Source organism: Physella acuta, unplaced genomic scaffold, assembly GCF_028476545.2.
Source record: "Physella acuta isolate Inbredline_101_S28 unplaced genomic scaffold, ASM2847654v3 ptg000078l, whole genome shotgun sequence".
NCBI classification, from domain to species: domain Eukaryota; kingdom Metazoa; phylum Mollusca; class Gastropoda; family Physidae; genus Physella; species Physella acuta.
The window spans coordinates 1,052,163-1,076,803 of record NW_026731598.1 but is presented as its reverse complement, the minus strand read 5'-3'; the positions used below and the strand labels follow the sequence as shown (position 1 = coordinate 1,076,803).

Here is a 24,641-nt window from a genome sequence, read left to right as displayed (position 1 = left end):
ATGAGTGGTGGAGCATTAATTAAATGGCAGAGCAATGGAGTATTAATTAAAATTAAAGGGTAGAGTGATGGCATACACCGTTGCTAACATAGTGTGACTTGGGACACTGTTGAGTCCCATCCACCAAGGTTGCGGCTCACACAGAGAGTTCCGACCAGGGGATGGAACTACCTTATCTTGTAGTGAGAAAGCTGATATGTTTAGCAGTTGCAGGAATCACCTTCCAGCCCTATGATTCACACCATCCTGCCCAGGACTTGCCTGTACAAACTGCTAGAGTTCTTTTACTATAGACCTTAAGACTATATCTAGTGTAGGAGTTAAATAGCTTATCTTCACAACAAAATAATGTCCCAGTTCAAATCCCTGCTCATGTTCGTACAAAAGTGAGGCGTTCATTCCACCAACAAGGTGAAGGACACACACTGTCAGTTTATTTGGAAAACCATGTACAAGTTGTCTGACTCTGTTAACTTCTCTCCCCTAAGAACAGAGATACATGAAGGTACAACATCTAGTTTAAACCAGTGATGATTTCATAGTTGGTCTGTGTTTTTGTTGTCTCCCCTGCTGGTATCTTGTCTCTTTGGGTGAGAAAACAACTACTTCTGACTTCCATTTTTAAGTATACTTCAACAATAATGTTTTATTCCCCCATAACTGTATTTTCTAAAAATATGATCATACTGTATAAAGTAGGTGCCTGAAATTAGTAAAATAATATTTCTCAATTTAGTTTGGTATTATGTTTATGTTCTGATAATAAGTTAACACCACAACAATGCAAGTATTATACTATAAAGCTGCTTTTTAATTATTAAAAAGACATAATTAGACTAAATATAAACATTCTAGCGCCTATCAGTCGGAAGGTTTTAGAGGCCGCCTATAGTCCAGCAAGCTCTGGTGTCGACAATTCCTTAAAGTAGCTAAAAATCCGTTGTAGTACATCTCACAGCTGACAACATTGTTGTCAAAATTACTCTCAGCAACCAGCATATCAGGGTTAACTTCCATCTGAAACAGACAGTATAGGGTTAACTTCCATCTGAAACAGACGGTATAGGGTTAAGTTGTATTTGTAGAAACAGTACAAGGTTAATTTCCATTTGCAACACACAGTATAGGGTTAACTTCCATCTGAAACAGACGGTATAGGGTTAAGTTGTATTTGTAGAAACAGTACAGGGTTAATTTCCATTTGCAACACACAGTATAGGGTTAACTTCCATCTGAAACAGACGGTATAGGGTTAACTTCCATCTGAAACAGACAGTATAGGGTTAAGTTGTATTTGTAGAAACAGTACAGGGTTAATTTCCATTTGCAACACACAGTATAGGGTTAATTTCTGTTTTCAATAAACAATATGGTTAACTTCCATTTGCAACAGACAGTATAGGGTTAATATCCATCTGAAACAGACAGTATAAGGTTAACTTGTATTAGTAAAAACAGTACAGTGTTAATTTCCTTCTGCAACAGACAGTATGGGGTTAACTTCCATTTGCAACAGACTAGGGTTAATTTTCATCTGCTACAAACAGTATAGCCTGAGTTTTATTATTTTATCACAGTCAAATACTTTAATAAAACTGTTAACTAAAGATTTGATTCTCAATTCAATAAAACAATAAATGTAAGCTTACTAAAAATGTGTAATATCCAGGTTTGATATCTGTAATATCAATCCACTGGCAGTCTATATCAAACATGTAGTTATCCGAGCAATTTACAGATAGACCTGTGGATTAATAAGGAATAGAGGGAAGTAATAAAAAAATTAAATTCTCCGATTATCGTTCTTGTGTTGTGTTTACAACTGCGTGTGAAAAGGTTGGGGTGAGAGAAGACGACATCTCTTTAATTATTAATTTGAATTTAACTTTCAAGATGTAAGATTTGAACAATATAATTAGATAATCTTGTGTAATCTGATAAAATAAGCTTGAAAACTGTAAACTAGTCAATTTAAACTGATTTTCTCATATTAATTTGTTGACGTGGTAAAATATATTTGCCAGTGTAATCTTAATCGAAAAGAATCAAACAAATCCTAAGATATATTTCTTGCTTGTGTAAACAAACATGTCTGACTACATACCCTGGTCAGCAAATCCCTTGCAGTTAAACTTGGGGAAGACCCCCCTGTCGCAGGCCGAATCTTCCAGACAAAAACTGGCTTTACTCCCCTCAGCAAGCCTCACGCCGTTGCTGTCCATGATGTCGTAGTGGGCAAACACCTCCATGCTGTGGTAGTGTCTGGAACATTCGATACAGGTGTTAGAATTGTTGGATACATGATATTTTAATGTCTGCAACATTCGATACAGGTGATAGAATTTGTCAGACACATGATATTTTAATGTCTGGAACATTCGATACAGGTGATAGAATTGTCAGATACATGATATTTTAATGTCTGGAACATTCGATACAGGTGATAGAATTGTCAGATACATGATATTTTAATGTCTAGAACATTCGATACAGGTGATAGAATTGTCAGATACATTATATTTTAATGTCTGGAACATTCGATACAGGTGATAGAATTTGTCAGACACATGATATTTTAATGTCTGGAACATTCGATACAGGTGATAGAATTGTCAGATACATGATATTTTAATGTCTAGAACATTCGATACAGGTGATAGAATTGTCAGATACATGATATTTTAATGTCTAGAACATTCGATACAGGTGATAAAATTGTCAGATACATGATATTTTAATATCTGGAACATTCGATACAGGTGATAGAATTGTCAGATACTGTTCAGATACATGATATTTTATGTTTGGAATTGTAAATGATATTTTATGTTTGGAATTGTACATGATATTTTATGTTTGAAATTGTACATGATATATTATGTTTGGAATTGTACATGATATTTTATGTTTGGAATTGTACATGATATTTTAATGACCTGCATCAAACACGATGGAGCTCTAGGGTTAAAAGATACACGATATGATGTGTAAAAATATCGTAATGTAACATGAAAACACTAAGGTTACTCGTTCAGTTGCTAACATTATGACGTTTTACAATGCACACGCATGTACTTGGACATACTATGTGGAACCTCCCCCACCTCTCGTAACACATCGCCAGTTAAGTCCGAATTACCCCTACCACTGGTGAGTGTGAGTGAGACAATGACCCCTGGGTAGAGACGGTCTAACTTACCTATGACAAGAATGTCGTTGCCACTGCCCCCCCCCCCCCGGATAGAGAAGGTCTAATTTACCTATGACAAGAATGCCATTGCCACTGCCCCCTGGGTAAAGACGGTCTAACTTACCTAAGACAAGAATGCCATTGCCACTGCCCCCTGGGTAAAGACGGTCTAACTTACCTAAGACAAGAATGCCATTGCCACTGCCCCCCCCCCCCCGGGTAGAGAAGGTCTAACTTACCTATGACAAGAATGCCATTGCCACTGCCCCCCCCCCCCCCCCGGGTAGAGAAGGTCTAACTTACCTATGACAAGAATGCCATTGCCACTGCCCCCTGCCCCCCCCCCCCCGCCTGGGTAAAGACGGTCTAACTTACCTATGACAAGAATGCCATTGCCACTCCCCCCCCCCCCCCCCCCGCCTGGGTAAAGACGGTCTAACTTACCTATGACAAGAATGCCATTGCCACTGTCCCCTGGGTAAAGACGGTCTAAAATCTTCATTCCCTCTGTTGTGTACCACAGTGGAAAACCGCATCAGACGCCTCACGCTGTTTCTCCAGGCTGTCAAAGAGGATTCCTTTTTCAAGTTATTCAGTTATTCAAAAGGTCATAACAAAATATACAACCCCAATCCCCAATGTATATTCCTATATATATGTATATATATATATATATATATATATATATATATATATATATATATATATATATATATATATATATATATATATATCCCACTTCTACGACCTTTCCCCCTTGGCACCCTCTTAAGGTTTTGATGTGATACAAAGTCGACCTTTTACACCGTCTGATCTATACCCCCCCCCCCCCCCCCCTCCCACTTTTTAAAAAGTTTTGACATCTCTTGTAGGTTTAGTGGATACTGTGCTTCACAAAACTCACTTGTGCTTGTACTCTGAATTAAATAAGCCGAACTAGACAGACAGTTTTCCTCCATTGAGCAGGTGAGGTAGTAGAGGGCCTGGTCCTGGAGACGGATGGATGTTTCTATAGCATTGAGGTTCGGCACCAGGTCGGGTAGATCTGAAATGGATGTGTGGGTCTAGGCGGTTGTGTCGTGGTCGTAGAATTGATTAAATTACATTTTTTTAATTGTACGTTAACTTTGGAGTAAAATAAATATAACTGTGAGGTTTATAAATTATGTGGATGCACTATTCCCACTACTACCCTGCACTGGCCAGTTCAACTTTGCTGTATGATAAAGATGGGGTTGTTGATTTTTTTTTTGTGTTTTTTTTTTCACGACAGAAACTCGTTGTAAATTATCATATTGCCTAAATCATTAATTATTAACAGTAGGCCCCTAAATAATAATTATTGTTCTTTAAATGATACTGATTAGCAACTCATTGTCACAGCATGATATTACAATAATTATTAATGGATTTGGATCTGAATCTCGAGATCACCAGACTAGATCTAGATCTAGAATCTAGATCTAGATCTAGATATCTAGATCCTACAAAATAGATCTTTACGTTTTTTTATCATCGGATAACGTAGAAGATTTTGTTTATTGGCCGACAGATTCTAATTTTAATCTAGGTCTCGATTTAGCGACAATTTCAAATTCTTTCAAAATATTAATATTCAGATCCGGCTTATCAATCATAATCATACGCAAAACATTTTATAAAAATAAAAATGATTTAAACTATGTTTTAAATAGGCTAGGCCTAAATAATTTAAATAATTTTACTTTGCTAAGAAAAAACGATTTACCAAACTGAATTATTTCCCTTGCTTGTTTAGAATGCTTTGCATTTATAAAATAAAACCGTGACCTATATTGCAATGACTCTGTGGCCTAATGGATAAGGCGTCGGCCTCCGGAGCCGAAGATTGTGGGTTCGAGTCCCATCAGAGTCGAATGTTATTTTATCGCTGTGTATCATAGATTTTTATTTGCAATTCCTAAATCGTTTTTTTTTTTTTTTTAAAAGCTAACGATTTCAATTATATTTATTTACTGTAACTTTGTTATGAAATTTCCGTAGAATTTTTTTACTCTTGCATGCACAAGACAAGTTTATATTGCCGGTACTATCGGTGATTGGGAATGTTTGCAGTTTGTTATAGAAGGATTAGACTAAACATGATGTTGTGTTATGTAATTTTCATGGTGTAGATTAATATTTATGAGTTTGTTATAGAAGGATTAGACTAAACATGATGTTATGTTATGTAATTTTCATGGTGTAGATTAATATTTATGAGTTTGTTATAGAAGGATTAGACTAAACACGATGTTGTGTTATGTAATTTTCATGGTGTAGATTAACTTTTTTTTATTTATTTAAAAATGTATGCCCTTGGTATTTTCATTCAAAAATACGTTCACGTTAACGGTTAGAAAGTAACAAAAGTAATTGTCACAACATAAAACTTTGGATGAGCTGCTTTAAATCAAACATGCATGTCATTTTGTCTTCGTGGGGGTGAGGACCACTGACTTTTAGAGGAGACGCGAAAATTGCCAAAATATATATATATATATACTTTTTTAAATATAGGCCTACAGCAACCTATATTAGCCTACGTAATCTACACAATTTTAGCATTCAACATTTAATAAAATAATGTAGTGTACCATTGTTTAATTTACTTAAACATGTTGCATTGTTAAAGTAGTATTATTTGTTACAGTTCCTTTCCATTACGATTAAAATGCACCAATGAAGACAACATATATTTTTGTACCGATGATCGTATCAATGTTATGGTAACGATCATGGGTACAAAAATATATGTTATGGTAGTTCAAAATCTTTAATTAATTACTTCCCTAATATAAATTAAAACGAACCAAGAACGATAACATAATAACCATATATGATCGTTGCATAACAGAGAAAATCATAACAAAAGAAAGAATAAATATGTATGTGTTGATTTGATTTAAATACATTTTTCCAATGCGTATAAGACTGTTTTTTCAAGTAGTTATCGAACATAAATTTTAGAATTATTATTTGACTCATGTTTAAATAATGACCCATTAGTCTTATTTGATTGGTTGACGCGTGGAAACTTTGTTTAATATGTATTCAGTAATTCAAATTTAATTAGACGTGTTCGAAAGCGAAATTCCCCATCATACTACTCCTGACATAAAATTAATTAATTAATTAATTAATTAACGCATGTTTTTAAGTTTCTAATTTGATAAGGTGTAACAATTGATAGTGAATGTTAATGCACGTCCGAAAGAAATATAATTATAAAATCTATATCAGTCTATATGATTATGTAAAGTTATCACTAAAGTGATTATGTTAATGTGTCACGATTAAAGTGATTGTAATTTAGCCAGTGTGTCACTAATGTGATTGTGATTTAGCCAGTGTGTCACTAATGTGATTGTGATTTAGCCAGTGTGTCACTAATGTGATTGTGACTGTGCCAATGTGCCCCAGTAAATGAAAACGAGGATTTAATCGACCTGCTGTAACCACTAGACCCCACAGTTTCATTAGTCATTCCAAATTAGATTTCACGTCATTAAGCGACCAAGTGTCGCTGTTATCTCCCTTCTTACAACCACGGCTTGATGAAAGTAAACATGCGGTGGGCGGGGGAAGGGGGGTGCAATGGGTTAACGAGAGTTGAGAGCTTCGTCTTCGGGGATCACCGTGACCTCTGTCAACATCTGGAACACGGATGCGTACTTTGTGACCCACATCAGCATCTTTAAATTTTGTATTTGATGTTTTAAGCATGTTAGCACCTTGAGTTTGCAAGGTAGTATGAGCTGCTGACCTGTGTTCCATGATGTTTTGTTTGTTGTGACATAATCTGCAGGTAATATTTCCTCCGTGCCCTTCGTTTGCTTCATTGGGTATTCCACACATAGCATGGACAATCTGGACATCATTGCCACAGGATCCACAAGAATGGGCTGCACTACAATGTTTTTCACAAACTATACAGAATCTGTTGGCCACATTATTGTCACGCAACTGGTCTGGACGTTCCACCACGGCAGCAGATGTCTTAGCTGAGGAAGTCGTTGCATATATGGCAACCTCCATTTCTTGTTCAATGTTCTTAAGATCTGGTTTCTGACGCCCACGCCGTCTCAAGTCGCTTGAACACTATTGTTCAACTTACAAGAAACGCGGCAAAAACTTTTGAACGTGGTCACGTGGTCGGTGACGCCAACTGTCTTTGATTTTGTTCTTTGATGATTGTCATCATGGAGGAGGCTGTCACATACAGTTGTAGCTCATATATGGAAACTAACATGGATTTACATTTTTTTTCTTTTGACAGCCATCTGCTATGTCTGTCTCATGGTCTAACGGCCCTTTTGATCCATGTCGCCTTGCATATAGAATGCTATACAAACAAGAGCTAAACAATACGTTACTCACAATGAAACCGCACCCAGAATAATGAAAACGCGATCACAACTTAGTCTAGATAGAACATTGGCCAGGACATCCCGGCCAGTGCGCGCATTGGCCGGCCAATGTACAAAATACGCTGTCAAGTTTAAGCGCTTCGGACTTTGGCCAGTACGTCCCGGCCAGTGCGCGCATTGGTCGGCCAATGTACGAAATACGATCTTAATGTTAAGTTCTTCGGGCTTTGGCCGAGAGAGCCGGCCAATGCGTGGCCGGCCAATCCGCGCTTTGGCCGCACTTCGGGCTTTGATCGTAACATATAAATTTATAAAGCAAAGTGGTCAGGTGCCCGATTGGGCACTTCCCGGCACCGCAGTCGCTTTAAATTTGGCAGGCTCTTGCCTTGGGGCAATAGATCACAGGGCCACCGCCGGTTGGCAAAAAATTCCAAAAACAGGGGTCAAAACTGACCTCAACTGACCGTATTTTCTTATATAAGCATAGCAATTTTTTTTGTGACAAAAAGTAAAGACTACGTCATTTGGTCTATGTACAAGGGAGGTAACTTTCTAAACTAGTTATTTTTAAAATTATTCTTATACTTTTTTAAACATATACAGAAAATGGCAAAGCATAGCATTTGTTTAAATAAGAGTGTTGTTATAAATTATTTTATGTATTGTAATTAAATTGTAAAAAGTAAATCAATATAATATTTGAGATATACTATTAAGAAAGGCTTTGCAGTTTTAAACACCTTACGGGTAATAAGTTTGCGAATATCTCGTTAATATTTGCTTTGATCTTATCGCCGTTCAATTTTAAAGCACTCCGTATTAAAAAAAAACTCCGTATTAAAAAGCCAATCACTAATTAATTAATAAAAAAAAAACTAATTCATTAATCTTAGAAATTCTCTAATGTCTTTTGAAAACCTAAGCGAAGCTAGACAATACGCATGGTATTTATATACAATCATGAGTACACAGATGTCTGAGCATGTCTCACCACTTATGAGTACACAGACGTCTATGTACAACAGAGATCCGTTATTAGAGCAAAACCAAATTGTTCTGAATATTCTTATTAACCTAATTAACCCTGACTGGAGAAGAAAACTAGCATAGATTCAGATTGAGACACAACATGTCTAAACTCCACTCCCATCTAGGACCTTTTGTTTTTATTCTGTTTTTTGGGTATTTAGCTCACCATTTTTTGACAAATTTTGTGGTTATCTTTAATTTAAATTCCGGTGACAGTTTTTTCATAAACTTAAGTTAGATTTTAGCAGACGACTGATGACAGTTTTTTCAAAAGCTAAACTTACGATTTGAGCAGACGACTCCCGCCACCCTCTGTCTCTGGCTGCACGTGTGTTTCTCGTCTGTTCTCGTGAGATTACACTGGGACAAGTTCTTCTCACGGCCCACACATTTGATCCTGTAGTAGAGTTTGGGTAGCTCCGTGCCGCCATAGTAGCTGGCCTGTGGGTACAGTGGGTACTTTGTTGGTCAAACTTTGTTGGTCAAGTGGGTACTTTGTTGGTCAAACTTTGTTGGTCAAGTGGGTACTTTGTTGGTCAAGTGGGTACTTTGTTGGTCAAACTTTGTTGGTCAAGTGGGTACTTTGTTGGTCAAACTTTGTTGGTCAAGTGGGTACTTTGTTGGTCAAACTTTGTTGGTCAAGTGGGTACTTTGTTGGTCAAACTTTGTTGGTCAAGTGGGTACTTTGTTGGACAAGTGGGTACTTTGTTGGTCAAACTTTGTTGGTCAAGTGGGTACTTTGTTAGACAAGTGGGTACTTTGTTGGTCAAACTTTGTTGGTCAAGTGGGTACTTTGTTGGTCAAACTTTGTTGGTCAAGTGGGTACTTTGTTGGTCAAACTTTGTTGGTCAAGTGGGTACTTTGTTGGTCAAACTTTGTTGGTCAAGTGGGTACTTTGTTGGTCAAACTTTGTTGGTCAAGTGGGTACTTTGTTGGTCAAACTTTGTTGGTCAAGTGGGTACTTTGTTGGTCAAACTTTGTTGGTCAAGTGGGTACTTTGTTGGTCAAACTTTGTTGGTCAAGTGGGTACTTTGTTGGTCAAACTTTGTTGGTCAAGTGGGTACTTTGTTGGACAAGTGGGTACTTTGTTGGTCAAACTTTGTTGGTCAAGTGGGTACTTTGTTGGACAAGTGGGTACTTTGTTGGTCAAACTTTGTTGGTCAAGTGGGTACTTTGTTGGACAAGTGGGTACTTTGTTGGTCAAACTTTGTTGGTCAAGTGGATATTTTCTTGCTTAAGTGGGTACTTTGTTGGTCTACTCTAGTGGGAACTTTGTTGGACAAGTGGGTACTTTGTTGGTCAAGTGGGTACTTTGTTGGTCAAACTTTGTTGGTCAAGTGGGTATTTTCTTGGTCAAGTGGGTACTTTGTTGGTCAAGTAATTAACTTGTTGGTCAGTTTGGTACTTTAAATTGTTACTTTGTTGGTCAATGTGGTACTATGCTGTTCAATATGTTATTTTTTTGTTGGTATATTTGGTACTTTTTTGGTCAGTTTAGTACTTGGTTGATTTTTATTTTTAAAAATTGGCGTGGATGTTAATTAGTTTGAGGTATCTATGTACCCACTTTGGACCCCCGAACCCCATTCCATCCCCTCCCACTACCACCCTTCCCCATTTGAAGTGATCTGACCGTTAACGTTTATTGAAAAAAAAAATTTCAAACAGTAAATATAGTATGAATGGGTAAAAAAATCATAAACTAACTTTGATTCTCTATTTTCTTTTCTCAATTAAACAGATGATTAAACCAACTCGTGAATTCAAGAATGACCTCCCCTTACACTCAAATTCCTTCGCTCACCGATATAAACAGCCACTGAATGAAAACAAATAGAGTTCTTTCCCTGTGTGCTAACGTAGACAAAACACGTTGACTCAACGAGTGAGCTGGTGTCAATATCTTCAAGTTTTGATGGTGTAACCACGGCCTGGGGCGGGGGGGGGGGTCGTCTCAAGGGGTGATTAATTGTGGGTGCTATCTACTTTTCTTTATACTCCGGTGGGATGATTAATTGTGGGTGCTATCTACACTTTCTTGATATACAAATACAGGTGGGGTGATTAATTGTGGGTGCTATCTACACTTTCTTGATATACAAGTGGGGGTGATTAATTGTGGGTGCTATCTACACTTTCTTGATATACAGGTGGGATGATTAATTGTGGGTGCTATCTACACTTTCTTGATATACAGGTGGGGTGATTAATTGTGGGTGCTATCTACACTTTCTTGATATACAGGTGGGATGATTAATTGTGGGTGCTATCTACACTTTCTTGATATACAGGTGGGGTGATTAATTGTGGGTGCTATCTACACTTTCTTGATATACAGGTGGGGTGATTAATTGTGGGTGCTATCTACACTTTCTTGATATACAGGTGGGATGATTAATTGTGGGTGCTATCTACACTTTCTTGATATACAGGTGGGGTGATTAATTGTGGGTGCTATCTACACTTTCTTGATATACAAGTGGGGGTGATTAATTGTGGGTGCTATCTACACTTTCTTGATATACAGGTGGGATGATTAATTGTGGGTGCTATCTACACTTTCTTGATATACAGGTGGGGTGATTAATTGTGGGTGCTATCTACACTTTCTTGATATACAGGTGGGATGATTAATTGTGGGTGCTATCTACACTTTCTTGATATACAGGTGGGGTGATTAATTGTGGGTGCTATCTATATTTTCTTGATACACAGGTGGGATGATTAATTGTGGGTGCTATCTACACTTTCTTGATATACATGTGGGATGATTAATTGTGGGTGCTATCTACACTTTCTTGATATACAGGTGGGATGATTAATTGTGGGTGCTATCTACACTTTCTTGATAAACAGGTGGGGTGATTAATTGTGGGTGCTATCTACACTTTCTTGATATACAGGTGGGGTGATTAATTGTGGGTGCTATCTACACTTTCTTGATAAACAGGTGGGGTGATTAATTGTGGGTGCTATCTACACTTTCTTGATATACAGGTGGGGTGATTAATTGTGGGTGCTATCTACACTTTCTTGATAAACAGGTGGGGTGATTAATTGTGGGTGCTATCTACACTTTCTTGATATACAGGTGGGGTGATTAATTGTGGGTGCTATCTACACTTTCTTGATATACAGGTGGGATGATTAATTGTGGGTGCTATCTACACTTTCTTGATATACAGGTGGGATGATTAATTGTGGGTGCTATCTACACTTTCTTGATATACAGGTGGGATGATTAATTGTGGGTGCTATCTACATTTTCTTGATATACAGGTGGGATGATTAATTGTGGGTGCTATCTACACTTTCTTGATATACAGGTGGGATGATTAATTGTGGGTGCTATCTACATTTTCTTGATACAAATGTGGGATGATTAATTGTGGGTGCTATCTATACTTTCTTGAGATTCGGATGATTAATTTCTCAGCTCTGTGTGTGCTGTCTACACTTTCTTTAGATACTGGTGTTTTCTTTATTTAAAGGTGCGCCAAAAGTAGAAATGCCAAACGTTAACGATAAATAAACAACAGAAAAAAAAATCAGCGTCGGCTTCATAGTGCAAGCAGATTGTAATAGAATTGATGATGCTAGCATATTTTAATGGAGACATGATATAACAAGAAGATTGTAATGGAAATAGGTTAATAATGCCAGTATATTAAATAGAGACAGAATAACGCAAGAAGAAATAGAAAAATTAAACTAAGTTATACTGAATTTAAATTGGCGAGAAAGGGATTGCCCTTTACCGCCTTAACTTTTGCTGAAAGGGATATGAGTTTCCGTGACAAGATGACAGATACATTCCATGGAACATTAAGGCCCAGCACTAAAACAGTAGACAACTAGAGATGATCATGTTCACCTTGAAAGTGCGGGGGTCAATGTCATGACCAGTCATACCTAAAACATCTACATAGCCTGGTTTGATGTTTTGATTGTTCAGACCAACAGGTAATGATCATGTGACCAACATATCACTTAGGGAATACGTCGACAGAATATAACTTCAGGGAACGAGTTGACTGAATGTACCCCTTAAGGGAATTCGAACACCTACCCCACTTACCGCTATCTTAGCCTACCCCCCCTCCCCAACTTACCGCCATCTTAGCCTACCCCCCTCCAAACTTACCGCTATCTTAGCCTACCCCCCCCCCCCCCCACTTACCAAGACCGCCATCTTGGCTTGTCCGAACTCCGCCAACTGGTTACATGCTACCATGGTCTCCCTCAGTGTCCAGTGGTCGCTGCACACGGCACCCCAGGGACCTTCATTGGCCCGGACCTGCAGATGACCTTCCCACTTGTAACGTCCACCTTTGATCCGGACCTCCAAAACCTGGGATTGGAAGATGTCAGTTACATCATTAGGTCATACAAGTTCGAGACAACACTATACTTATAAGCAGGTGGTTAAACATAGTATAGTTTACTCGTAAGCTAGTGGTTAAAAATATAGTTTACTCATAAGCTAGTGGTTTAAAGTATAGTTTACATATATATTTTGGTGGTTGAAAGTGGTAAACATTACTTACAAATTGGTGGTTGAAAATAGTATAGTTTACTCATAAACAGGTGGTTGGAAATAGTATAGTTTACTCATAAGCAAGTAATTAAATATAGTATAGTTTACTCATATGTTGGTGGTTAAAAAAAAGTATAGTTTACTTATAAACAGGTGGTTGCAAATAACTTTATTTATAAATTGGTGGTTGAAAATTGTAAACGTTAATTATATGTTCGTGGGTGAACATAATATAGTTTACTTAGTTGCAAGTAAGACGACGATACAATATAGTTTACTTATGCTACTAAAAGACAAAAGTATAGTTTACTTATGCTACCAGACGACAAAAGTATAGTTTACTTATATATGTGGGCGTGTACGTTACGAACGAGTGCGATGGCCTGTTTATTTACACACCCCAACTACCTGCATGATTTCTAGTGTAAAATGTCACCTATTTCTTGCTTGTTGTTTTTCTTTTCTATTTTTAAATAAAAACTTCAACTACTTAAGAAATACCTCAATAGTTCCAGGTAATCTGATAAGTTTACAGAGGTAAAGCCGTTTTCCGAAAGTTATTTTAGATTTGGTTCGGGTTGTTTTTTTTTTCCAGTTCAAGTTTTAAAATTGTGCGAATACTTTTAAAGGTGTTGAAAAAAAAGGTTTCGTTTTGAGGAATCGCCAAATGTTCTTTAACTTTTCTCTGATAGATTTCCCTCATATTTTTAGCAAAAAAATTGTTTACGCAGAACTTTATTTATAAACGAATTTTAAAATACAGATAATGTCATACATAATACTTCTTCTTCGTTCTTAATCGTAATGTGGACGAGATTTTCTCCAATACAACAAAGTATTCATTTCAACTTGTTAAGCGCTATATAGGCCATTGACTCCGATGTCAGCCTGCTTTTCATTTTTGATTTGCTTCCATAGCCATTGTCCATCCAAGAACAAATAAAACCAAATTCGCAATTTAATAACAACATATTATAAACTTGATTCTTCCTTCTCAATGATGCACTTTTATTTATTTCGTTTTATTTGATCCGACTTTTTATGTACAAGTGCATGGAGATGAACTCGACCGATTTGTTCCGCTGTAAGAGATCCGAGTTTTTACGCTTCAGTGCAGAGAAAGCCGCCTAGATCAAAGCAGGAGTAGGCCAAAGTTGTTGAAACCCTCAGCACCTCAGTTCATCAAAACTCTCCAGTAAATAGGTCGCTTGTTTTTACCTGGTTATCCGCTACCCCCCCCCCCCCCCGCCCCTTCCGTTTAAAAAAAACAACAACTGTGTTAATCTGGTTACTACCTGTATTTTACACCTCAGCACTTTCTCTGGAGGAAAAAAACATGTTTTTTTTCTGTGCACTATTTGACCCAGGGGTTGCATGTTTGTATGTCTCGTTGACGTCACGCATGTACCATTAAATACAGCAATAAAAAACCTCTCTCTCTCTCAGTATAATTATATATATATATATATATATATATATATATATATATATATATATATATATATATATATATATATATATATATATATAGGGCCTATATATATAAGTATATATATATATATATATATATATATATATATATATATATATATATATATATATATATATATATATATATATATATACCTATATATAGAGTTTCTCAACTCTATATATAGGTATATATATATATACATATATATATATATATATATATATATATATATATATAGGGCCTATATATATATAAGTATATATATATATATATATATATATATATATATATATATATATATATATATATATATATATATATATATATATATATACCTATATATAGAGTTTCTCAACTCTATACAAGCACGAGTCAACCCACCACTGATCTGTATTTGATATGCGTGTGTGGGGGGGGGGGGTGTAAAACAAGTGTTGATTACACACACAAAACTCTCTCATAAATAAGTCGACATGATCTCCCTTTATTGTCTTATTTGCATTATTCGATGAATACATCTTGTTGACACGATCACATCAGAAATCCCCCTCCACCCCCTCCCCTAATCTAATTAAAGCTATCACATTTAGTGACTGATAATCACAAACACCCCAAATACCAGAGGCTTGAGCGATATTTTTCAACGAGAACAAATTTATTTTAAGAATCATTTCCACGCTCAAGATAACGGAAAAACCCAAACACGATAGTAAAAAGAATAAAATAGCACGCGTATAAAAAACACATCTTAAAACAACATCCGATTATTTACACATCCAAATGAAGAACTCAGCAAGCTAAACTAGATTTTATATTCACATTTTTTTTCCTTATCCCTTAAACCAGGGAAAAACCTGTGGCCAAAATCCAACCGAAAAAAAAAGCCAAAATAAAAAATATAATTTTAAAATTGGATTGGATTGTTCAACCAGCGAGTAATGTTTTAATGAAGTTAGTGAGGTTGTGTTAAAAACTACTCACCGTTCTGTTATAGTTTAATTAAACGTCTAAAAAAATGTTTGCAAAGAGCTTTTCATTCTCATAATTTTTTAAGGATTAAAATATTTAAACGCGAGCTAAAAAAAAAATTAATTTAAATATTGGCTTAGTGCTCACTTTTGCCAGATTATAATTTTTTTTTAAACTGCTTTGAATGAGACAATAAAAAATACACATATATTCTGCATTTGTTGGGTCACACATAATCATAACGCAATACAATTCATAAAGGCAAAAGGGTTCTCAGACATATTCTGGCTTTTTTTACCCGACACACCACTAAATATGAAGGCAATTATCTGCGGGTTATCCGGTCATCCCCACCAACCCCCCCACCACCCCCACCACCTACACATACACACTTCTCATTTTATCCTCCTGTCTCCCACACCCCCACAACACATCAAACTGTCACCTCACACCCACACAACACAACTCACCTGTCCCCCACACCCCCACAACTCACCTCACACCCACACAACTCACCCCAACCTGTCCCCCACACCCCCACAACTCACCTGTCCCCCACACCACACACCCTCACAGCACCTCAACCTGTCCCCCACAGCACCTCAACCTGTCCCCCACAGCACCTCAACCTGTCCCCCACAGCACCTCAACCTGTCCCCCACACCCCCACAACTCACATGTCCCCCACACACCCCACACCCCCACAACTCACATGTCCCACACCCCCACCCCCACACCCCCACAACTCACATGTCCCACACCCCCACCCTCACACCCCCACAACTCACCTCAACCTGTCCCCCACACCCCACACCCCCACAACTCACATGTCCCACACCCCCACCCCCACACCCCCACAACTCACATGTCCCCCACACACCCCACACCCCCAAAACTCACATGTCCCACACCCCCACCCCCACACCCCCACAACTCACCTCAACCTGTCCCCCACACACCCCACACCCCCACAACTCACCTCAACCTTACCCCCACACCCCACAACCCCACAACTCACATGTCCCACACCCCCACCCCCACACCCCCACAACTCACCTGTCCCCCACACACCCCACACCCCCACAACTCACATGTCCCACACCCCCACCCCCACACCCCCACAACTCACCTCAACCTGTCCCCCACAACTCACCTCAACCTGTCCTCCACACACCCCACACCCCCACAACTCACATGTCCCACACCCCCACCCCCACAACTCACCTCAACCTGTCCCCCACACCCCACACCCCCACCCCCACACCCCCACAACTCACCTCAACCTGTCCCCCACACACCCCACACCCCCACAACTCACATGTCCCCCACACCCCCACAACTCACCTCAACCTGTCCCCCACACACCCCACACCTCCACAACTCACCTATCCCCCACACACCCCACACCCCCACAACTCACCTCAACCTGCGGCTCATCCGACAGCACCGACTTGTTATCCGCCTCAGTTTCCTGTTTCTTGACGTCACTCAACCCCTGGGCCACGTGACCCGCCCCTGTCGTGTTGGTGCTCAGGTCCACGTCGCTGGGGGTGGGGGAGTCGGGGGAGTCATCCCGCCCCACACTGTCCTCGTCGTTTGTGTCCTCGACCTGGTCCTGGTTTAGGGACATGAGCAGGCTGTACCGGTCCTCCATAGTGTCCTCTGATGGGGTTTCTTGTGGGGTTTGGGTGGTTGGTGATGTTGGTGGTGTGGTTGGTTGTGTGGTTGATGATGTTGGTTGTGTGGTTGGTTGTGTGGTTGATGATGTTGGTTGTGTGGTTGGTTGTGTGGTTGATGGTGTTGGTTGTGTGGTTGATGATGGTTGTGTGGTTGCTGATGTTGGTTGTGTGGTTGATGATGGTTGTGTGGTTGGTTGTGTGGTTGCTGATGTTGGTTGTGTGGTTGCTGGTGTTGGTTGTGTGGTTGGTTGTGGGATTGCTGATGTTGGTTGTGTGGTTGCTGGTGTTGGTTGTGTGGTTGGTTGTGGGATTGCTGATGTTGGTTGTGTGGTTGCTGGTGTTGGTTGTGTGGTTGCTGATTTTGGTTGTGTGGTTGCTGATGTTGGTTGTGTGGTTGGTGATGTTGGTTGTGTGGTTGCTGGTGTTGGTTGTGTGGTTGGTTGTGTGGTTGCTGATGTTGGTTGTGTGGTTGCTGATGTTGGTTGTGTGGTTGCTGGTGTTGGTTGTGTGGTTGCTGGTGTTGGTTGTGTCGTTGCTGATGTTGTCTGTGGGGTTGACGAGGTTGATTCTGTGGTTGGCTTTGTGGTTGCTGATGTTGGTTGTGTGGTTGCTAATGTTGATTGTGTTGTAGCTGAGGTTGGCGGTGTGGTATGTGATGTTGATTGTGCGGTTGGCTGTGTGGTATGTGATGTTGATTGCGTGGTTGGCACAGTGGTTGCTGATGGCGGCTGTGTTGGTTGTGTTGTTGGAGATGTTGGCTGTTTGGTTGCTGATGTTGATTGGGTAGCCGGTGATGTTGGTTGTGTTGTTGCTGATGTCGGCTGTGTCGTTGGCTGTTTCGTTGCTGATGTTGATTGCGGTTTTATCTCTGCTGTTGAGTCCTGATCTTTCGCCGACTGCTGTTTTAAAGATTTCTTTACACTAGTCAACTGTTTACTTGCTACTGAAGCTGCTTGTTTTGTTTCATCTTTCGTTAACGCTCTCCCACTTTCAGTTTTTGCATGTTGTATCCTACGAATTTGTTGAATACCCTGATGTTGAATGTTGATAGACTTAGTAGGTTGGGATGTTGTTGTATCATACAACTTTGTTGTTTTTGTACGCGGCGGTTTTATCGAGGTTTTAAGTATAGAAAACATGTTGTCGGGAATAATCGAGTTACTCTTTAATTTGTTTTTTCCTCTGAATCTTTTCTTCTTAATTTTGGAGTCGGCAGGAGTCGAGACGATCATGGAGTCATCCGACGGCGTCAGCGTGATGGCGGCGCTGCAGATGACGCCGGCTGACCGCTTGCTGCCCTGGCACTTCTTCTGACGCGTGTACTTGTCGTATCCGACAAACTGGCATGCGTCAAGTCTCGTCTCGTTGCCGGAGCACTGGACGTCCGTCAGCCACATGCGTTCTGTGGGGAGAATTTGTTCAGGTTAGTGACAGTAGCATGGAGGGGGGGGGGGTCTAGGAGGTTGGGGAGGGGGGTGTAAAGATCTTCATCCAATACCTTGTTAATTAATTTTGAACATAATTACCAATTAATACAAATAAAGTTATCGTTCACTCGAGCCATTGTCCATTCCGGCCAACGGCATTCAGGTATGAACTATGTGTATGATGTGTGGGTGTGTGTGTGTGTGTGTGTGTTATTGTGTGATTATATGTACAATGTGTGTGTGTGCGTGTGTGCATTATTGTTTGATTTTGTGTATGATGTGTAAGTGTGGACGTGTATATATGCGTGTGTGTGTATATATATGTGTGTGTGTAAGAATACCCCGTGTCAGAACTAGATTTGTGTTAAACAATAACTAATATCAAACAAGTGCCATGACAAGACTGGATACAGAAAAACCAGCTAACGATGTATTATGGGAGCTCCGGGACTAATCTTAATCTTGATACCAATGTAGCCCAACTCTAACGCTTTCATTGACACAAATTTAGACCAACTCTTAACGCTTTCATTGATACAAATTTAGACCAACTCTTAACGCTTTCATTGATACAAATTTAGACCAACTCTTAACGCTTTCATTGATACAAATTTAGACCAACTCTTAACGCTTTCATTGATACAAATTTAGACCAACTCTTAACGCTTTCATTGACACAAATTTAGACCAACTCTTAACGATTTCATTGACACAAATTTAGGCCAACTCTTTAACGCTTATATTGACACAAATTTAGACCACCTTTTAACGCTTTTATTGATATATCTTCCATACTCGCCAGAATCGGAAAACCCCGCTGACGTCACGTTAAGCCCTGACCTGTGTGTCACGTCTTATTTTTATCGCAGCTCCAGGTTTTACCTCGTGAGTGTTAGGCACGGGCTCTGTGGGGGTCACGGGGAGTGGGGTGAGCAATAAAACATGGCTGCCACCCCCCCCTCCCACCCACCCTACCCACACCCATTTAAGTATCTAAACTAATGGCACACAAAAACCCCTCGCGTTCAAGTAATTAGCGTGACGTTATTGACCAACAGATAACCAATTATCTGACCAATCTAAATCATCCTCTGATTATTTTTCTCATGTAAAGACGTCAAGATTGTATTCCCCCAATTTTTTTCCTTCAGATGTTTAACTTCATTCTTCGAACGAAAAATGCAATCAACTTTTTCATGGCACAAAATAAACAAAACTGAACGAATCCAAAATTTCTATTTGTCGTCCCAATTAGGCCTGCATGAACACAAATTTATACAGCGACGGTCAAATAAAAATCTTCGTGTTGATTGATTGCAAATTAAGTTTTCAATTTCAAGCCTTCTCAATGTAGCAGTGTTTACATCAATCTAGCAGTGTTTACATCAATCTAGCAGTGTTTACATCAATCTAGTAGTGTTTACATCAATCTAGCAGTGTTTACATCAATCTAGTAGTGTTTACATCAATCTAGTAGTGTTTACATCAATCTAGCAGTGTTTACATCAATCTAGTAGTGTTTACATCAATCTAGCAGTGTTTACATCAATCTAGTAGTGTTTACATCAATCTAGCAGTGTTTACATCAATCTAGTAGTGTTTACATCAATCTAGTAGTGTTTGCATCAACACAGGGGAAGTGCAAATATAAAAAGAAGATTGGAAAACGTGTATCTATGAACAAGGGCAAAAATGTCTATTGGTACGGTCATCGATGACTTCCTGGTTATCACGCCTACCAACTATTCGTCAAGCCTACAAAATGGTTGTCACGCCTACCAACTATTTGTCAAGCCTACAAAATGGTTGTCACGCCTACCAACTATTTGTCAAGCCTACAAAGTGGCTGTCACGCCTACCAACTATTTGTCAAGCCTACAAAATGGTTGTCACGCCTACCAACTATTTGTCAAGCCTACAAAATGGTTGTCACGCCTACCAACTATTTGTCAAACCTACAAAATGGTTGTCACGCCTACCAACTATTTGTCAAACCTACAAAATGGTTGTCACGCCTACCAACTATTTGTCAAACCTACAAAATGGTTGTCACGCCTACCAACTATTTGTCAAACCTACAAAATGGTTGTCACGCCTACTTGTCAAGCCTACAAAATGGTTGTCACGTCTAGTCTAATTGTCACAGCACTCAAACGTTTATAACCGCTGGCCTAATCACACCTCTATGAATTCTCTGAGGTGAGCGAAATTAATAAAACTATTTTAGGTGAAACGCTCCTTTGAAGTGGATATGTGTGTGTGGGTGAGGGGGGAGGGAGGGGTGATAAATGTGAGGGAGGCTGTAAGGTGGACCCTTGAGACGTGAAGATAATCCAGGTATAGGGGAAGCTGTGTGCTGTGTGTTGTGTTGTGTGTGTAGTTGTGTGGGCTGTGTGTGATGTGTGTGTTGTGTTGTGTTGTGTGGGCTGTGTGTGTTGTGTGGGCTGTGTGTTGTGTGTGTGAGTGTGTTGTGTGTGTAGTTGTGTGGGCTGTGTGTGTTGTATGTGTGTTGTGTTGTGTGGGCTGTGTGTGTTGTGTGGGCTGTGTGTTGTGTGTGTGAGTGTGTTGTGTGTGTAGTTGTGTGGGCTGTGTGTGTTGTATGTGTGTTGTGTTGTGTGTGTTGTGTGAGTTGTGTTGTGTGTAGTTGTGTGTTGTGTTGTGTGGGCTGTGTACTCTCTGTGATGTTGGTGATCTCAGACGCCTCACTTCATCTCTTAACAAATCCCACTCTACACAACAAACTCACCCTACATACCAAACCCCACCCTACACAACGAACCCCACCCTACACAACAAACCCACCCTACATAACAAATCCCACCCTACACAACAAACCCCACTTTACATCACAAACCCCACCCTACACAACGAACCCCACCCTACACAATAAACCCCACCATAACATAACAAACCCCACCCTACACAATAAACCCCACCATAACATAACAAACCCCACCCTACACAACGAACCCCAACCAACATAACAAACCCCACCGTACAAAACAAACCCCACCCTAAATAACAAACCCCACCCTAAATACCAAACCCCACCCTACATAACAACCCCACCCTACATAACAAACCCACCCTACATCTCTAAATAAACCCCACCCTACACAATAAATCCACTCTACATACCAAACCCCACCCTACATAACAAACCCACCCTACATACCAAACCCCACCCTACATAACAAACCCCACCCTACATAACAAACCCCACCCAACATATCAACCCCACCCTAGATAACAAACCCCACCCTACATAACAAACCCCACCCTACACAACAAACCCCGGCCTACATAACAAACCCCACCCTACATAACAAACCCCGCCCTACATAACAAAACCCACCCTACATAACTTCACAAACCCCACCCAATATCACTTACCAAACCCCATCCTACGTTCTTTCAAGAACTTCCGACTGTCGTCTTTCTCAAAGAGAGGCAAAGGAATGGGGTGACAGAAAAAGAGAGAAACAAAGTGAGAATGAAAACAAACAGCTTAATGAACTTACGGTTCTCAGAGAGAGACAGAAAGAGGCAGACGGACAGACAGACAGACAGACGGACGGACTGACAGAAAGGCAGAAAGGCAGACAGACAGACAGACAGACAGACAGACAGACAGACAGACAGACAGACAGACAGACAGACAGACAGACAGACAGACAGACAGACAGACAGACAGACAGACAGACAGACAGACAGACAGACAGACAGACAGACAGACAGACAGACAGACAGACAGGCAGACAGGCAGACAGGCAGACTGACAGACGGACAGACAGACAGACAGTCAGACAGACAGACGGACAAACACACAGACACACAGACAAACACACAGACAAACACACAGACACACAGACACACAGACACACACAGACAAACTCACGATTCCCAGATCCAAACTCCGACTTGAGCGCCGCCCTGACAGCTGTTGTGTATCCCAGCTGCCGACAGACCACGACGGCGTCGTTGAGATCCCATTGGCTGTCACATACCGTCCCCCACTTACCGTCGTGCATGATAACGACGGTGCCTATATAACGACGCTTGCCGCCTACCAACCGTACATCGCCGTCAACATATCCAGCCGCCCGGTCCGTCCAAAACCAGCACATTAGAAATAACGAAAAGCACCACAATAACATATTGAGCAATTTATTTTAAATTTTTTTCATAAACATATAACTGTGAAAAACAGATACATATTTTGTATATTTAAATTATCATTCACTTGTAAAATGAAAGAAACAGTAACGAAAGAAACAGCCGAGTGTTTCTTTGAGCGCAGCAGGTGTAAACACAACGCTGCATGTTGTATTGTGTGCCCGAGATTTGTATCACTTCACGGTACCTGCGCTGGTCTGGAACTGTGAAGGGGGAAAATAAAACTTGTTTTCATGAGCTAGCAGAAACTCTTTACATTTGGGGTGTGGGGGTGAGGGGGTGGAGTGTGTGGGGGGGGGGGGGCAGACGAAGTGCTCACGTGGTACGCAGGGGAAAAAAAGTTGATGTAACCTTCTGGTTGGAGAGTTCTAGGTACGCGCTCTCTGTCACGTCGCTCACGTTCGTGGCGGTGTGTCACGTGGCGGTGTGACGTTTTGGAGTGGTTTTAAAACATCATCTTTTGAAACCTCATCTTTTGAAACCTCATATTTTAAAACCTCATATTTTAAAACCTCATATTTTAAAACCTGTGTATTTAAAACCCAATCTTTCAAAACCTGTTTTTAAAACCTCATATTTTAAAACCTCATCTTTAGAAACCTGTGATTTTAAAACCTCATATTTAAAAAAAAGTGTTTTAAAACCTCATCTTTCAAAAAAGGGGTTTTTAAAACCTCATATTTTAAAACCTCATATTTAAAAACCTAGGTTTTTAAAACCTCATCTTTCAAAACATGTGTTTTTAAAACCTCATATTTTAAAACCTCATATTTTAAAACCTCATATTTAAAAACCTGGGTTTTTTAAACCTCGCATTTTAAAATCTGGAATTTTAAATCCATTGTTTTTTAAAACCCGACGTTGACCTTGATATTTACAAATAAACTTCCACAAATGTGCACGCATGCTCGTCCATGAAAATACATGTACACATTGATACGGAAACAGACAAATATAATTGCATGTACAGACATGTACACTTGTTAACGTGTACTAAAAACCTAAAGGTACACATAATCTACACACTTGTACATATAATCTACACACTTGTACATATAATCTACACACATGTACATATAATCCACACGCATGTACATATAATCTACACACATGTACATATAATATAAACACATGTACATATAATCTACACACATGTACATATAATCTACACACACCTACATATAATCTACTCACACTTACACATATGTAAACTTAAGTAGTTCTACTCAAGCGTTCTGATTCAATTGTAAACACCTTTAATCCAGAATGAAGACGATTTAAAAAAAAACAACCATCAAACTGCATTAGCAGACAATCAGCTGCCGCCCGCCGTTTTATAAATGACCCAGTCGGGGTCAGCATGACCTTATACATGTAAATATGTAAACTGTTGGTTTTTTTTTTAATTTTTTTTTAAGTTCTTATTTGCCAAGGTCGTAAAAAAAATTTTCATCATAGCACAGAAATTTGGGGAGTGGTTTATTTATTTCTTAATTTTTTTTACTCTCCGCCCGTAATAAAATAGGAACAACGGATCAAAATTCACAAAATAAAAACCAACACCATTCGCGGCTTATATAACATCTATGTCTGTACCACCACGAGTAGATAACTCGGTGAGACCATCAGATCAGAGTGAGAACCACCGAGGAATGTTCCGGTATGTGCTAATAGTTCTGGTGCACCCGGCTCATCCAACCTGAGCCAGACCGGAAGTGGCTCATTCACTCAATGCTGCACGGATGATGCACGGATACAGGGTCACCGACACA

At 39.6% G+C, this 24,641-nt stretch overlaps 1 protein-coding gene and 1 non-coding gene across 2 annotated transcripts; one reads left to right on the top strand and one right to left on the bottom strand.

Annotated features, from left to right (window-relative positions):
- Positions 1–794: 794 nt before the first annotated feature.
- On the bottom strand, positions 795–23,072 carry LOC131954264 (mucin-2). Its single transcript, XM_059317847.1, has 9 exons — positions 22,592–23,072; positions 17,008–18,668; positions 12,788–12,958; positions 8,892–9,048; positions 4,095–4,235; positions 3,635–3,752; positions 2,105–2,262; positions 1,650–1,744; positions 795–1,017 (listed from the first exon to the last, which is right to left on the bottom strand). Exons 1-9 carry the CDS (start codon positions 22,848–22,850, stop codon positions 862–864), a joined length of 2,916 nt encoding a protein of 971 aa, XP_059173830.1. The 5' UTR covers positions 22,851–23,072; the 3' UTR covers positions 795–861.
- Positions 5,012–5,084, top strand: Trnar-ccg (transfer RNA arginine (anticodon CCG)). Its single transcript has one exon. It is a non-coding gene; the product is annotated as a tRNA-Arg (tRNA).
- Positions 23,073–24,641: the final 1,569 nt, after the last annotated feature.

What these genes read in the sequence shown, in the direction of transcription:
- LOC131954264 (XM_059317847.1), bottom strand. Translation starts at nt 22,850, where the DNA reads ATGTTATTGTGGTGCTTTTCGTTATTTCTAATGTGCTGGTTTTGGACG. An exon ending in GGAGTTTGGATCTGGGAATC is followed by an intron (nt 18,669 to 22,591) that starts GTGAGTTTGTCT and finishes TTCTCCCCACAG; the next exon opens with AACGCATGTGGCTGACGGAC. An exon ending in CTGGATATTACACATTTTTA is followed by an intron (nt 1,018 to 1,649) that starts GTAAGCTTACAT and finishes TGTCTGTTTCAG; the next exon opens with ATGGAAGTTAACCCTGATAT.